Genomic DNA, 17,500 nt, shown 5'->3' on the forward strand with positions numbered 1-17,500 from the left:
TGTCTCCAAAATCAACTAACGCTAAACGTTACATGCAAGCTAACGTAGCTAGCTGCGGAGCACTCATGATCTATAAGGAAAACGAATGCGCACATAGCCTACATAATTGTCAACATCACATACATGTATTTTCTTTAATCTAGACTACAGGCATCATTTTTCAGTCAAAAGTGAAACGACACAGATATGATGGTGTATAGTGAGGCTTTCCATGCCTCACTATAGAACTGGCCCCATGCAAAATTCATACCGCTTATATGTTGCCGTCATGCCAATAAGAGTCTAAATGTAATTTTTTATGTTTTATCTGCAGACTAAGCAGCTAGGCTTTCGGTTCTATAAAAGCCATTATTTTTTGTATTGACTTGAGTGATACACTTTACTAAAAAAAATATTATATCACAATAGTGATGTCAGATTTGCTTAGGTCAGAGCTATGGAATATTAAATCATCCATCTCGCCCAGCCCTAATTTGATTGTTATGTTTTAGTTTTACATCAAATGAATTAGATGAACTAAATCGTTTACATACTATATTACCAAAGCACACACATACATACCTAACCCTAAAAATGTGTGTTGCCTGCTAGCTATCAGACAGCATAGAGAGACTTAAATATGTGCTGTATCGGTATCGGATCGAAATCGGTATCGAATCGGGTATCGAAATTTGATCGGAATCGGATCGGTTTTGAGCTAAAATATCGAAATCGGATCGGAATTGAAAAATCTCGATCGCAGCATCTCTAAGTGCGACTCCAGTCCACTTGGTGGCGATAATGCACCTCTAAGCTGGTTTGCCAACCACCAATAACTAAATATAAACAAGAAGAAGAAGAAGAAGAATGGAAGTTGTCTGTTTATTAAATGAACCGTCAGCGAGATATATGATGTCATATTCATGCGTGACATGTCCGTCATCAGCGCGGAGGTTCTGGCCCTCTGAGATCAAAACTTGAACTGCGTTTCTCAGTTTGTTGTAGGCTACAGCTCAGGCATAGCAACTTTAGAGAAATATATTCGACCTGGGTCGTATGGATTTAGCATGGATTTTAAAGACTCCTTTTCTACTGTTTTGGACACCCAGCTAGCCAGGTGAGTGGTGACTGGGGTCCCCATATTGTTGTTCATATTGTTGTTCAGTTATAAGTCAAAGCCACATGTGAGTTGTCGGGGGCTGGCGATAATGAATGAAATATCACAATATTCTTGACCACATACAGTACATCGATATTGATCATTGATATTGCAACAATATATATGTAGGGATGACTATTGGTGCTTTCACAAAATGTTTACACATTGAGAAATTGAGAAATAATCATCTGTGGATATAATGACTAAGTTGGTAAAAGCAAATAATAGAACAGCACTTTGCTTTAATGCACCCTTTAAAACCTGGGAAAGACAACACTTATGCCATATCACTAATATATATATATATATATATATATATATATATATATATATATATATATATATATATATATATATATATATATGTGTGAGTAATATATTGATATAGTGCTCAGCCAGCCCTAGTTTCTATGTATTTTTCTGTGACGGGTCAGGAGCTGAGGTACAAGGTGCTGGCAATGCAGGGACACTTGGCCACCGCCTGGACCACAGCTTTGTGTTTGTGTGTGGCAGGTGATAAAGTATTTTGTGTGTGTGTGTCTGTGTGTGTGTGTGTGTGTGTGTGTGTGTGTGTGTGTGTGTGTGTGTGTGTGTGTGTCAGCTTGAGCGGTCAAGTGTGGAGGCAGTCTGGGAGAGTGGGACTGGTAATAGAGGAGACGATAGAGAAAGGAGCCTCACATTAATCACACACAGCCTGAGACTGAGACAGCACTCGCTCTGTCTCTCTCTCTCTCTGTCTCTCTATCTCTCTCTCCATCAGCACAACACACACACACACAAACACACACACACACACACACACACACACACCTACACAGCAAGCAAGTGACAATCAGTACAGCTAATGAAGTGCGGGTAGTGAGCTGATGAGCTTATTTCAGACTGTGGAGATGACGGCTGCGCCTCTATGGCCCCGCCCACTGGGCCAGCATGTGTGGCCATCTTCTCTGTGTAGATGGAGGGGGAGGAGCCTGTGGCACAACAACACCATTTTGGTGCCAATCACCTGCCTCTCATATGATCTGATCTCCCCTATGGGCCTGGTCAGATACAGATCTGATCTCCCCTATGGGCCTGGTCAGATACAGATCTGATCTTCCCTATGGGCCTGGTCAGATACAGATCTGATCTTCCCTATGGGCCTGGTCAGATACAGATCTGATCTCCCCTATGGGCCTGGTCAGATACAGATCTGATCTTCCCTATGGACCTGGTCAGATACAGTTCTGATCTCCCCTATGGGCCTGGTCAGATACAGATCTGATCTCCCCTATGGGCCTGGTCAGATACAGTTCTGATCTCCCCTATGGGCCTGGCCAGATACAGATCTGATCTCCCCTATGGGCCTGGTCAGATACAGGGCATGTGAAGTGGACAGAGAGGGCTTGCTCTAGAAAGGGGGGATTGATGATTGAGAATCTTGGGTGTGGTTCAAACAGGATGATAAAGGTAAACATGCACACACAAACACACACACACACACACACACACACACACACATCCAACCGTGACCCTCCCAGACGTCTCCCTCTCCTGCTGTAACTGTTGTAAATAGGGCTGCAACTAAGGATTATTTTCATTATTGATTACTTTCTCGACTAATCGATTAGTCATTTCTTTGGTCTATAAAATGTCACTAAATGGTTAAAAAAAAAGTTGATCACTTCTTTCCCAAAAGCCCAAGATGACATCCTCAAATGTCTTCTTTTGTCCTGAACAACAGTCCCAACCCAAACATAATCACTTTACTGTCATACAAGTCTAAAGAAACCAGAAAATATTCACATTTAAGAAGCTGCAAGAACATGTTTAGTTTTTGTCCCCTTTCTTAAAAATTCCTTTCTTAAAATTCTAAGTCTAAATGGTTAATCGATTATTTAAAAAATGGTTAACGATACATTTTCTGACGATCAACGACGATCTGTCTGTGACGTCACCATCGCTGACTGTCCATCGGTCTTGTACATGTCTCTCGTCTGTCTGTGACGTTACGTAGCGCGGCCGGGCCAGTGGGTTTGACGTATGATGCGTGTGATTTCCCCCCCGTCTGTGAGGGAGCGAGAGCAAGAGAAGAGAAACGCTGAAGCAAGTCTCATGCTGGCGGCTTCAAAACAACGCATGACAATTTATACTCTCCATGTTCACAATATAGTCATTTACATCCCACGTGGAACAAGCCACAGTGCTGCTACAGAGCAGGAAGGAAGGATAGAAGAAGAATAGCTGTTTGTCTTTTGTGTGTGCGTGTGCATCGGTGCGTGCATGCGCATGTGTGTGTGTCGTGTACATCCGTGAGTGCGTGGTGTGTGTGTGTGCATCTGTGCGTGTGTGTGTGTGTGTGTGTGTGTGGCGTGTGCGGTGAGTGAATAGGCTGTGACACTAGAGCTGTATTAAGTGTTGCTGCGTTCCCCAGGCTGAGTGGGCTCTGCTATTGATTGGCCGAGTCTTGCAGGGGAGAGTAATGGCTCTCCAAGGTGAGAGGGGGGGAGGATTAGGCCACTAATTGCTGTTGTGCAGACAAGATACACCCCCCACCCCCCCCCCCCCCCCACCCCCAACCAAACCCACCCACTCACCCACCCACTCACCCAGCCTCCCCCCTCATCTCTCCCCTCACCTTGCACCTCTTTTGCACTCTCTCACTTACTCGCTTTTTTCCAATCACTCTCCATCTCCCACCGTTTTTCATTTTCATGTCTCACCTCACATGTATCACCACCACCTTCTCCTCACACCTCTCCCTCTCTCCCTCTCTTTCTCTGCCTCTATCCTTCTCCCTCTCCCTCTCTTTCTCTCTCTCTGTCTCTCTTTCTCTGCCTCTCTCCTTCTCTCTCTCCCTCTCCCTCTCTTTCTCTCTCTCTCCCTCTCTTTCTCTGCCTCTCTCCTCTCTCTCCCTCTCCCTCTCTTTCTCTCTCTCTGTCTCTCTTTCTCTGCCTCTCTCGCTCTCTCCCTCTCCCTCTCTCGCCCTCTCTTTCTCTCTCTCTGTCTCTCTTTCTCTGCCTCTATCGCTCTCTCCCTTTCTCTCTCCCTCTCTTTTGCTCTCCCTCTCTCTCCCTCTCTCTCTCTCCTTCCCTTCACCTCTCTCTCTCTCATTTTTTTCATTCTTGCCCTCCCGCCCTCCCTCTCCACCCCTATCTCCACTCGCCCATAGATTTTCAGATCTCCCCTACACTGTCACCTTACTTGCCATTATTGATTCTTTCCATTATTTAGTGATATTAGTCACAATGAGGTGGTTTAAAACTCGTCAATATCCCGACCGCACCTACCGTGAGAGCCCACGTTGCCTGTTGGCTTCTGTTGCCACGGAAACCGACGCAGGGGGCGCAGAAATGGCGGTTGGGTGAGAGATCTGCGGTTGTTGTTGTGCTGATGGTGATAATTGGAGAGGAAGTAGACCCGATACTGGCCTGTGGTTTCAACTGCTTTAATGTGTGGCTGCATGCATGCAGGCACGCAGAAACACACATGCGAACACACAGTACACACACATACACACACACACACACACACACACACACACACACACACACATACACACACACACACACACACACATCTCCTGCTGCTCTTGCTGCAGTAGTAAAGTGTGTGTCCCATTGAGAGGGTGGTGACCCATTTTGACTGTCTAATGCTGCACTCACTCTGAGCGGAGGAGACGTACACACTGCTGTTAGAGGAGGAGAGAGAGGGAGGGAGGAGAGAGGAGAGAGGGAGGAGAGAGGGAGGGAGGAGAGAGGAGAGAGAGAGGGAGGGAGGAGAGAGGGAGAGAGGAGAGAGAGAGAGAGGGAGGGAGGATAGAGGAGAGGGAGGGAGGATAGAGGAGAGAGGGAGGGAGGAGAGAGGAGAGAGAGAGGGAGGGAGGAGAGAGAGAGAGGGAGGGAGGAGAGAGGAGGGAGGGAGGAGAGAGGAGAGAGAGAGGGAGGGAGGAGAGAGGGAGAGAGGAGGGAGGGAGGAGAGAGGAGAGAGAGAGGGAGGATAGAGGAGAGGGAGAGGGAGGGAGGATAGAGGAGAGAGGAGAGAGAGAGGGAGGAGAGAGGGAGAGAGGAGAGAGAGAGAGGGAGGGAGGATAGAGGAGAGGGAGAGGGAGGGAGGATAGAGGAGAGAGGGAGGGAGGAGAGAGGAGAGAGGGAGGGAGGTGAGAGGAGAGAGAGAGGAGAGAGAGGGAGGGAGGAGAGAGGGAGAGAGGAGGGAGGGAGGAGAGAGGAGAGAGAAAGGGAGGGAGGATAGAGGAGAGGGAGAGGGAGGGAGGATATAGGAGAGAGGGAGGGAGGAGAGAGGAGAGAGGGAGAGAGAGGACAGACCGACAGAAGGAAAGACAGATGGGTAGAAGTAGAGACAGAGGATGCAGCTGAAAGAAAGGGGGGGGGGGTAAAGATGTAAAGCCGGAAGGATGAAATTGCAGGGATGTGTGTGTACAGTATGTGAGCATATGATATGTGAGCTTTGGAACGAGACAGAGAGAGAGGGAGAAGGAGAGAGAGAGAGATGGAGAGAGAGGGAGAGAGAGAGATGGAGAGAGGAAGAGAGAGAGATGGAGAGAGGAAGAGAGAGAGAGAGAGAGAGAGATGTGAGGAAAGCGAGGCATGTGACCAGACCGTGACCCTGCTCTACAGGGTTTCCCTGGAGGGCTTTGTTAATGTGGCACAGCTACAGCAGCACAGCAGAGAAGCTCATTGGGCCAGCTCACTACCACCTGCTGTGTGTGTGTGCGTGTGTGTGTGTGTGTGTGTGTGTGCGTGTGCGTGTGTGTGTGTGCGTGTGTGTGTGTGTGTGTGTGAGTGAGAGAGTGTGTGTGTGTGTGTGTGTGTGTGTGTGCGCGCTCACGCGTAGGAGAAGGGCCTCTGTGTGTGGCTATGAGTGGGAGCGACTGGGTATAAATTCGGTGTATATGGCTGTTTCACTCACTCTTTAGCAGTGTGTTCTTATGGTGTGCGTGTGTTATTGTGCATGTGTGTGAGTGTGTGTTTATGTGCGTGTGTTTGGCTGTGTGTGTGCCATTGTATAGACATACAGTATGGCTCTCTATTAATCTCTTCAGCGGTGTGATGTGTGTGTGTGTGTGTGTGTGTGTGTGTGTGTGCGCGCATTTCTGTGATGTGTGTGTGTGTCCTGCACGGTGTCAAGGCTGTGTGACTCTCACAGGGCTGCTCATCCTGATCACTGTCACTTTGTAATGGCGGCCTAGGGCCATCCATCTGGCCGTGTGTGTGTGTGTGTGTGTGTGTGTGTGTGTTGATGCTATCATAGTGCTGCTAGTAGCAGCCTGCTACCCCCTCTTATGCTGCATTGGTTTATGGTAGGAGCTGGCAAGTGGCAAGTGAGAAACACGTCATCTCCGACCTACGTGCGTTCGAGCTTCAGGCTTCATCTCGCAAAACCATGGATGCTAATAGCCATTAGCTGTCTAAGCTAACAGCTAATAACAACATTAACGTTTAGTTGTATGAGTTTAACCAACTATTGTATTGGTATGCTGATTGGTCTGAAAGCTTACTATTATTGAAAAGAAAAGAAAAATGTGTCAAAAACGTGTTTTTAAATTCTTACATTCGTGGGCGCCATGTTGAAATGACGTCAAATGACGCGGTGGGAGCTACTGGGGGTTGAGAAATCATACCCAAGTTTGCGGGTAGGAACTCCGAGTTATAGTGGTGTTTTATATGATTTTTGCTAGTAGCAACTTGCCACATCCCACTTATAAACGAACGCGGCATTAGTCCCCAGTGGAGGAGCTAGCTAGAGCATTGTAACCATGTTACTATGCCCTTTGTAGTCCGTGTGCAGGTCATCATCAGCCATGTTGTAGTTTTCTTCCTCTCCCTGTACTCACTCCACCCGCCTGTCTCTTCCTCCAGCAGGCTCGTCCATCAGCAGCGAGTCGTCTCCAGTGTCGTCCCCGGCCACCAACCACAGCTCTCCGGTCAGCACGCCCAAGAGGGGTCCCCTCGGCCAAGGGCCGGTCCTGGTCCCCCCGGGGGGCCACAGCGTGCCAAACACCCCGCCCGTAGTCACCATTGCTCCCACCAAGACCAGCAACGGCCTCTGGAGGAACGAGGGACGCCAGGTGAAGCCACGCACACGCACACACACACACACACACACACACACACACACACACACACACTGTTCTGGTGTATTTGCAGTCTTTGTATTGTCTCTTACTCGTGCAGTGCCCGTTCAAAACATGCCTGTTTAAAACATGCCTACATGACTATTATTCCGCATTCCACTTGCACTGGGAACTAGGGATATCCCAGTCGAGTGATGTCACACCCAAGTTGACTGCGTTCCAGTAAAACAGTCAGGAAACCAGCCAGGGTTACACACACACACACACACACACAAGACAGAAGTGCTAATGAACAGTATTTACTACAACTTTCACTACTGTTGAAGCGCGGAGCTGCCATCTTGGATTTTGAGATCGGGGCTGGCGAGGTTCCCCCGAGATCGGGGTAGGAAATCCCAGTTCAGGTGACATCACAAGGGGTGTTCCCGACCTTTGACCTGGGGAATTCCTTGTTCCAAATACAAAAGGAATGCGCCGTTAGGCGTTGTTCATACTGCAGGCAAATATGATTTGTTTCTCAAATCAGAGCTTTAGAGACAGACTGTCTGCACTGTTATTTGCAAGTGATCAGATTGGATTTGTGTGTCCAGACATGGCCAACCTATCTATCTATCTATCTGCATGGGTTGCTGAGGTAACAACGTAGACATCAGTAAACTACGTAGGCTGGTGACAGCTTTTCCTGTACAGAAGCCTCCCCCCAAAGGGCCAGCAGACAACTTATTTCAGCACCTGTCCACAGACTGTTCTCCCTATTGTCCTCTATGTCCGCTCTCTCTGCTGCACAGCCGCTCTGATGCACTTCCCTCACTCTGGAGGTGATGTCATCTCACGTTGCCAGCAGTGTTGGGCAAGTTACTTAGGAAGTGTAATAAGTTACTTATTTGCTAATTTAAAAAGTAATACAATTACTTATTACTTGGTATCAAAATAAATTATTTACGTTATTTGTTACATGACTACACGAGGGATCAGCCGAGCAGCATTTTGGTAAACAAACCGCGTCACTGGGTGGCAACGGCAATGGAACCCTATGGAGCCCAAGTGGCGCGAGTCTTGTGTGTCTGACTCTAGCCGGCTAACCCGACAGTTCACACAACTTTAACACGGCATGCATATATTATACATGAAACTCTTGAGCTACTTCTGCTCTCACTCAGAATGTCAAAATATAAGCGATGTGATGTGTAGTTTTAGAGATATTAACGTTTGTTTGGCACAACTCATACTATTAACTAGGGATGGGAATTTCGACTAATTTCCCCGCCGACTAGTCTCACATTTTATTTGCGACTAGTCGACTAGTCTATAAGCAAGAAAACTCGCAATTTAATATACATATTAAATAAAAAGTTTAAAATGCAAATGTTTTGTGTATTTAGGAGCTATTTTAGCCCAAACATTCAGTACAAGCTGTTCATTTCAATTATATTGATGTAACAACAACTGATTGAATAAAGGTGAACAAATTAAAGAGAAATACATTTCTGATACGTTTGCCAATGCAATGCATGGCATTTATTATGAATAATGTTGTGGGACGGAGTTCCAGCGTGTCTTGCATGATTGTGTAAGCTATTTTTATGAAGGTGCTATATAATTTATGTTTACGTTCTAGACAGCCAATAGACCAAATCACCGTGACGTCACCATGTAAACAAATTTACTTCCGGGTACCACTTGGGGAAGGCGGCAGGTTTAAATGTACGTGTTGTCAAATAAATGCTGTCAAACCCTCTCGTTGTTTTCGGCCGACTACTTTCAATTTAAATGGTTAAACGGTTGGTAAACATGCTTGTCCGACGTATCTAGCCTTTCTTCTGTGTTTGTTTTATGTAGTGTTAGCTAGCTAATAATGTTTGTTTGTCTGTCAAACTCGCTGTTTTGCAGACTCGTTATCGTAGAAGAGCCTGGTGACGCGAGGTTACGTTAACGTTACAAACAGAGCTACTGACGCCACGTTAATTTAATATAGCGTCAAGTCTACTCTGGTCTGGTCCAACAGGTAAATTAGCTAGTCTGGTCTCCACTAACGTTAGTGAAAGTGTTGTTATGAATGATATTAAACAACAACACAACACGGACGAACCATTTTTGTCTTCTTTGTCTGTTTTTGTCTTCAACACGTCAGTTTGTGCCGTCCACCGCCATTATAATGTGTGGACCTCAGGGGTACCCGGAAGTAAATGTAAACATCCCGCTGATTTGGTCTATGCTCTTATGTTGCTCTTATGTTGAAGACAGGAAACGGAAGTGTGTGTGTTGTTGTTGTTGTGGGGGCGCTTGACGCTAGGTTATGCTGGAAGCGGAAGAATAATAAAGCTGGCTTCTCATGTTGAGATTGTTCACGATTGGAGTTGCCCCGTTTATTGTTTTTTATGTATTATCATGCACACAGGCGACCACTTTGTTATCCAGTCTCCACTCACTCATCGCACCTCGCAGCTGGGCAGCCAAGTTTTCAGCGGTGTGTCTTTCCTCCAGGGCGCACGTCTGAAGCACACAGCTGCAGAGATGTCCTTCGTCCAGATAATGACATGTTATAGTCATGTATGACTCGGTGGTTATGGACGTCCACCCGTCTGAAGTTATGGCCACATATTCTGCCCCCTCGAACGCTCGTTGCATCTTCTCTGTCATTTTGCGATGGCTGATCTCGAGTCGAGACGTAATTGTTTTGCGAGTGCGAGGAGGAGGAGCAACTCTCTCCCTGGCTGCTCAGCCTGTTTACAAAGAAGCCGAGGCAGAGGCATGAAGAACAAGATGCAGCGTTTAACCGACTAGTAAAATACTAAACGGTTAATAAATGAGTAGGCGGTTAAACAATTAAACGTCTAGTCGCGCACATCCCTACTATTAACTGCCGCGGGGTTCCGCATTTCTGGGTGGCAAGTGACGTCACGCTGATTCGTCCTATAGTACTGTCGCTAGCCACCTTTGGTAAAGTGACATACAACCAATAATAAACACGCCAGGTGTGAAGTCGATCGGACAAACGGTCTCTTGACATAATAGTGACAGACAGAGATTCCTTGCTTTATTCACCTGATGTAGCCCCGCCCACTTGACCCAGTTGTGTTATGACTTCCTGTTCAAAACTGTCTGTTTTACCTGCTCACTAGTACTGTACTGTCACAGGAAGTGGAAACACAATAGGAAGTAACTGGCTGACCCCTGTGTTGGAACATAAGGTGAATAGCAACATTCAAATTGCTTGATCTGTGTTCAGTGATTTAGCACAGAGTGTGTCACCCCTTGCATTCTAACATACATTCATTCACACCCGGACATGCCTGTGAACGCACGTACACACACGCGCACGCGCACGCGCACACACACGCACACACACACACACACACACACACACACACACACACACACACACAGGCTCTTGAGGGATTAGTGATGTTGCTAGCTGGCTTGTAACCCGTGGCGTGGCAGAATGTATTTGACATATGTACATGTGACATAGCTGACGGGTCTATGAATGTCTGCCTCCACCATAACCCTCCCCACCCTCCCCCATGCCGTATGTGGTCACCCCCTCCTCACGGCTCGGTGCGTTAAACAATGCCAGCTGCCACCAGGGCGGCGAGGTGACAGCCTCAACGGCAGCTAACATCTGTGCCCCTCCAGCCTCCCCCCTCCCACTTGGCCCTCTTGCCCTTGGCCCCCAGCCCTGCCCCGGTCCCCCAGCCTGAGACCCCCCCTAACCCCCTAACCCGCCCGCCCTCATCCACCTCCACGCCTCATCCTCTTCACTCAAGCAGTCAAGTGCATCCTCTGCCTCCTCGCTCACTCTTACTGCCTGGGCGAGAGAGGTAGAGAGAGAGGGAGGGAGGGAGAGAGAGAGAGAGAGCTGCTTGCTTTGATAAGAAGTGGATTATGGATTATGGCCTGGCTTTAAGCCTTCTTATCTCAGCTCAGGGCTAATGGTCGAGGCCGAGCAGCACGCGCTTTACCAACAGCACTCGGCGACACGCGGAAACGCTGTGACGTTCCCCCGACACGGACAGATAGGGTGAGGGGTGAGGTGGGGCGGGGGGGGGGGGGGGGTCAGCCAGCTCACTATGTATGGGAGCGTCCGGGGCCATTGTCCTCTCGCCTGGAAGCCCCCCTCTCCTGACCCCAGCCCTTTGTAGCCCGTAGCACATTAACCAAATGACCCTTCCACAGGTCAAAGGTCAGCTACAGCCTGGGAGGGGCTGGAGGGAAGTGATGTCACCCTCTCTGCCGCGGCTCCAGCATGGCATGTTTCTACGAGAGGAGGAGCAGAGACAGAGGAGGAGAGAACGAGTAGGGCTGCAACTAACCATTATTTTCATCATCCATTTATCTGTCCATTATTTTCTCCACCAATCAAAGAGTTGCTTGGTCTATAAAATGTCACAAAATGGTTACAAATGACGATTGTTTTTCTCACAAAGCACAAGATGACATCATCAAATGTCGTTTTTTTTGTCCTGACCAACAGTCCACAAGCCAAATATGATCCATTTACTGTCATAGAAGACTAAAGAAACATTAATTAATTAATATTCACATTTAAGAAGCTGGAATGAGAGATTTTTTTTTAATTGGTCCAACAATCAATCGATAGTTTAGACCCAAATAGTCGGCGATAAATTCTCTTGACTAATCGACTAATCTTTGCAGCTCTATCCCTGTCACATCATGTCCATATACATTATGAAAGATAATCCTGTGTGTGTGTGTGTGTGTGTGTGTGTGCGCTCGCGCGCGCGGGTGTGTGTGATTTCATGGTGTGGTGTGTGTTTGGTGTTTTTGTGTGTGTGTAAGTGGGGTCAGGCTGGAATAGAGCAGGTCGTGTCACTGGGTTTGCGGCGCCTCCGACAGCTCGGGGCCACCCGGCCAAGAGAATGAGGAGGTTAAGGGAGGTGAGGCGGGCGAGAGGGTGAGATTTGGGGGGGAGGGAGGGAGGGAGGGAGGGGAGGGGAGTGTCACGAAAGCTTCGGCGTCAGAGCATCATCTCCCCTATTTACGCTGTGCTGCTCCAGCGACCACACTTCACTCTGTGGTCACAAAGAGCCACAGGGCTGTGAAGGACAGGGTCAAACACACACACACACACACACACACACACACACACACACACACACACACACACACTCTCTCTCTCTCTCTCTCTCTCTCTCTCTCTCTCTCTCTCTCTCTCTCTCTCACACACACACTCACACACACACATCCCTCTCAAACAAAGACCGTACTGTCTGGCGTCTCCTAATCACCAATCAGGAAGGATGAGTCATGGAAGTCATGGAAGAGAGGGGGCGGGGCTTCAAACCAACACGAGTAAGACTTCAACACCCTGACACCCTTCTCCTGGCCCTGCTTCTTACTGTTATCAGATCAATTAGTTAGGTCCCCGGTGCCTGGCTGTCCTGCCCCAGTGCCCCATGCTCTGTTAGGTCCCCGGTGCCTGGCTGTCCTGCCCCATGCTCTGTTAGGTCCCCGGTGCCTGGCTGTCCTGCCCCATGCTCTGTTAGGTCCCCGGTGCCTGGCTGTCCTGCCCCATGCTCTGACCTTGGGGCCCCACATTGCAGAGACATGCAGAGAAGAAGAGCCAGGGTTCACAACAGGGCTGCTGACTCAACGAGTGAGAGAGAAAGACACTAAGAGCAGCATGGAGACTGACAGAAATAATAATAAGACAGAATGAGAGAGAAAGACGATGGGATTTCAAGCAAGACGGCCCAAATTCAACTCACTTCCTGTCATTTTGGCACGCGGGTTTTGCTCATGGACACGGTCACTAAGAGATTTTCAGCAGGTCTGAGTCTATTGGAGTCAATGTGAAAAGTCAACGTGATCTCAGATTATGACAGATCCCTTCGCCCCCATATTCATTAAAGTAAATATTCGTCCCGTTCTCCGAAGCCACATATCTTCAGAATATTCTGACACTAAAATGGCATTTTTCAGACAGACGGATCAGGAGACAAAACTTGTTCAAGACCTGTCTCTATCTCAGCAACACACTCAAGAGATTTGGCAACAGGAACTCATGTTAGCAGGGAGTGATTAGCTAAAGCTAAAGCTGAAGTTCATTGATGATGTAGCTAAATCTGTGGCTAGAAAAAATATTTTTTAATGGAATATCTTAGATTCAACTGTATTGAGCTAACAACGGGCAGCTTTGTGTTTTATATGTGTGGTTTGTGCAGAGTTTGGGAACTCAGGATTTGAAGTTAGCTTGCTAGGTCAGCACTAACCCCGCTTAAAGCCTGCTTGAAGAAGAAAACAAGTGGGGGTGGAGGGGGGGAGTAACGAGACTTGGGAAGTAACGAGACTTGGGGAGAGGTGACCATGTGACCATTTGCATTCAAGAGACTTGCTGCTACCAGTTGTTAGAATGGGCGGAGCCTGCGGTGACACATCTAGATAGTGATGGAAGATCTATGGCGATACTTCCGGCTTGCTCACACGGTCCTACAGACACAATTGGCCGTGTCTGCGGGTGGGAAGCCGGTGGGGTGTGAGTCCCGGTCGCTGCACTAGTGCTTCCTCCGGTCGGTCAGCGGGGAGGGGAACTGGGGGGAATATTGTGATCGCTGCCAGGTGACAAGAAGCGGCTGGCAACTGCACATGTGTCGGAGGAAGCATGTGCTACGGCTCTCCTCAGATTGGCAGAGGGAGTGGACCAATGACCGGGACCAAGCACAACTGGGGGGCAGAAACGGGAGACAAATCCCCCAAAACGTGATTAAAAAAAACAACAACAGAGAGGAAGGAGATGGACAGAGAGGAGACATGGAGAGAAAGATGCCCTGTAAAGCATCCAAGAAACGCTTGTTTGTTGCCATGTGTGCGGTGTACATTATGTGGTGTGTGTGTGTTAGAGGGGTCGATTAGTGTCTCTCTGGCTGAGATATGAGTCTCTGAGGGGGGTGATAGGGAGGAGGAGGAGGAGGGAGGAGCTCAGTGTGTTGTGAGGGGGGTGATAGGGAGGAGGAGGAGGAGGGAGGAGCTCAGTGTGTTGTGAGGGGGGTGATAGGGAGGAGGAGGAGGAGGGAGGAGCTCAGTGTGTTGTGAGGGGGGTGATAGGGAGGCAGAGGAGGAGGGAGGAGCTCAGTGTGTTGTGAGGGGGGTGATAGGGAGGCAGAGGAGGAGGGAGGAGCTCAGTGTGTTGTGAGGGGGGTGATAGGGAGGCAGAGGAGGAGGGAGGAGCTCAGTGTGTTGTGAGGGGGGTGATAGGGAGGCAGAGGAGGAGGGAGGAGCTCAGTGTGTTGTGAGGGGGGTGATAGGGAGGCAGAGGAGGAGGGAGGAGCTCAGTGTGTTGTGAGGGGGGTGATAGGGAGGCAGAGGAGGAGGGAGGAGCTCGGTGTGTTGTGAGGGGGGTGATGACAGACAAGAGGAGGAGGGAGGAGCTCAGTGTGTTGTGAGGGGGGTGATGACAGACAAGAGGAGGAGGGAGGAGCTCAGTGTGTTGTGAGGGGGGTGATGACAGACAAGAGGAGGAGGGAGGAGCTCAGTGTGTTGTGAGGGGGGTGATGACAGACAAGAGGAGGAGGGAGGGGCTCAGTGTGTTGTGGGGGGGGGTGATAGGGAGGCAGAGGAGGAGGGAGGAGCTCAGTGTGTTGTGAGGGGGGTGATAGGGAGGCAGAGGAGGAGGGAGGAGCTCAGTGTGTTGTGAGGGGGGTGATAGGGAGGCAGAAGAGGAGGGAGGAGCTCAGTGTGTTGTGAGGGGGGTGATGACAGACAAGAGGAGGAGGGAGGAGCTCAGTGTGTTGTGAGGGGGGTGATAGGGAGGCAGAGGAGGAGGGAGGAGCTCATCAGTGCGTTGGCATTTTGCTTTAATGACTGCAGGAGTCTGCTCCCGCCCGCTGCCTGTAATAGCTTTTTAATTGGCAATTGTGATTCATGGCTCCATGTGAGAGGCGTAAAGGAGCTCTACAATGCGAGGGGTCTCCCACCCCTCACTGAGGGTGACAGGGGGCGGAGTCTCCCACCCCTCACTGAGGGTGACAGGGGGCGGAGTCTCCCACCCCTCACTGAGGGTGACAGGGGCCCGGCTCACACAGGGGAAGATGGCTGTTAATGGACGTGTCTTTGGGCTGAGTGCTTGTATTTGTGCTCTGCAGTGTGTATGTGGCAGGCAGGCTGCTGCTGAATGCTGTGTGTGTGTGTGTGTGTGTGTGTGTGTGTGTGTGTGTGTGTGTGTGTGTGAGAAATGAAGGCCATGGTTTTTGGCAGGGTCAAAGGTCAAAGCTGGCTGCATGTGTGGGTGCTTGAGTGACTAAGAAGCCTTTTCTAATGTGTTGAAAGCTTCTGGCTTTGTCTGTTTTTTTTTTCTCCTCAAGGAGCCGACAGGATCAAGAAAGGTTCACACACAAAAGCACACATCCATGCACAATACACACACCCACACACTAGCATGTTTTAGTACAGGCATGTATGCACACAGATACATACTGTACACAAACACGTACGTACGTGTGTGTGTGTGTGTGTGTGTCTGTGTGTGTGTGTGTGTCTGTGTGTGTGTGTTGTGGCAAGAGGACTCTGCTCAGGCAAGACACAAAAGATGTGCAGACAGCACCAGACAAGACAGAGAGCCATATGTACACTACACATTGTCATGTACACACAGTGACAGGACTGTCCATTTCTTTTCTCTTTGTGACTTGTCTCCAGAGTGAGAGGGGCACGCTGCCTCCCAGTGACAGTTCACAGTCGAGTGTTTGTAACAAACAGGAAGGAGAAGCCAGCCAGTAGCAAGACAGCAGTGCCACCGCCACGCTCAGCTGTCACGGGCATCCTCGCTCGCTCCGTCCAAATCCTCTCCTCCGTTATATATATTGTCCGAGCTGAGACATGTATCCTCCTTTGTGTTACGCTGCTGAAGCACTTGTTATTTCCTGCACCAAGGAGCTAGCTAGTTAGCTTGTCTGTCTGTCATCCTCAGGGTATCTCAAGAAATTATGAATGGAGTTCCGTGAAATTGAGAGTGTCGTGCGCAGGGTCACACTCTAGTCCCCTCTTTAATCACGCTTCATAAGAAATCAAGAAATAGGCAAAGTAGATGGGCCACGTGCTGATGATTCATTCGGGAGACATCACAGCGAGCAGATGACGCAGATAAGCACCAAATTATCTTCTCCTGATTTAGCTCTTAACATATTAAGACTAGATTAAAAATAGCTGCTACTGATCCCATTCCAGTGTGACCGTAGTAGAAGAGCGATTGGCTGACGCACAGTGTGGTGGTTGAACGAAGCTCTTCCCGGGGTCTGTCATGTTATTATCACTGTGTCGTCGTCCCTCTGACTCACTTGCTTACTAGGCACCGCTGGACTCACAGACGTCGTGCTTCCTGGTGTGTGTGTGCCACAAATATCACCAGAGCTTTGACTTCAGGTCTGCAGCTACTAGGCAGCTACCAGCCATCAGCTTTCAGTACAGATGGAGGACGGGGGTAGATTAGAGAGAGAGAGAGGTAGAGGAGAAGGAGCAGGGAGGCAGAAGAGAGGGGCGTGGTCTCGCGTTTTCCCAGCCACTATAGACCTTATTCTATTGATGTCACTCACGTACGGGCACGCCCACCGCTGCCATATTGTCGACATAGCGCTGCAGCTCTCAAGTGACAGCCTATGTGAGAGCAGCGTTTATAGGAAGCTAGCCGCTGTTAGCGTTACCTGTATCGTTCCAATTGTGTTCGGATGGTGACCTGCGTTACACACGGCTGTAGAAAATGACAGCAATAAAGTCCCCGTGGTTTTTTCTATCTCTACCGTCCACAGACGTGAAGGGAGCGAGACGGAGGATACGTCAGCAGCACAGGAGATGTGTGGATAGTTAGGAGAGACAGGTGAAACTTTCTGACTGCTCCTCACAGCAAAGTCTGTTCACCTCGTTTTTTCTTTTGTTTATTATTACAGGCATTAATGGCAGCATACAAACTGTGGGTTTTTTATTGCTGTCATTACCATCGCTATTTTGTAATGGAACAGAAACGACAATAAGGCTGTTACTAGTTGTCAGCTGCAGCGCTGTGTGCGCGCAGGACGGTATGTCAACAATATGGTGCCGCCAGGGTTAGCGAATAAGGTCTATTGATAGTATTCTGTTACATCACCACGCAGCCATCTTGGTAGGAAAATAACAGGTGATTGTAATCAATTAACAGGTGATTACAATCAAACGACACAAACAGCCAATGAGCTGTGTATATTGTAGCACCATATTGGTAGGAGAATGCTTGTGACATCATGGGAATAGCATGAATAGAGACACTGTGGAGCACGTCTTCATTCAGAAACCACGCCCAA

The 17,500-nt window shown here is 48.8% G+C and overlaps 1 protein-coding gene across 2 annotated transcripts in view; it reads left to right on the forward strand.

Moving 5' to 3' along the window:
• gse1b (Gse1 coiled-coil protein b) overlaps positions 1-17,500 on the forward strand; it is a 68,871-nt gene that overhangs the window by 30,794 nt on the left and 20,577 nt on the right. Inside the window, exon 3 of one of the 2 annotated variants that reach the window (XM_083650824.1) lies at positions 6,997-7,205. In XM_083650824.1, coding sequence (XP_083506950.1) covers positions 6,997-7,205 — 209 coding nt within the window. The remainder of the gene's footprint in view (positions 1-6,996; positions 7,206-17,500) is intronic. The other variant, XM_083650825.1, reaches the window with a different exon arrangement.

Source organism: Poromitra crassiceps, assembly GCF_964638095.1.
Source record: "Poromitra crassiceps genome assembly, chromosome: 14".
Lineage (NCBI taxonomy): Eukaryota > Metazoa > Chordata > Actinopteri > Beryciformes > Melamphaidae > Poromitra > Poromitra crassiceps.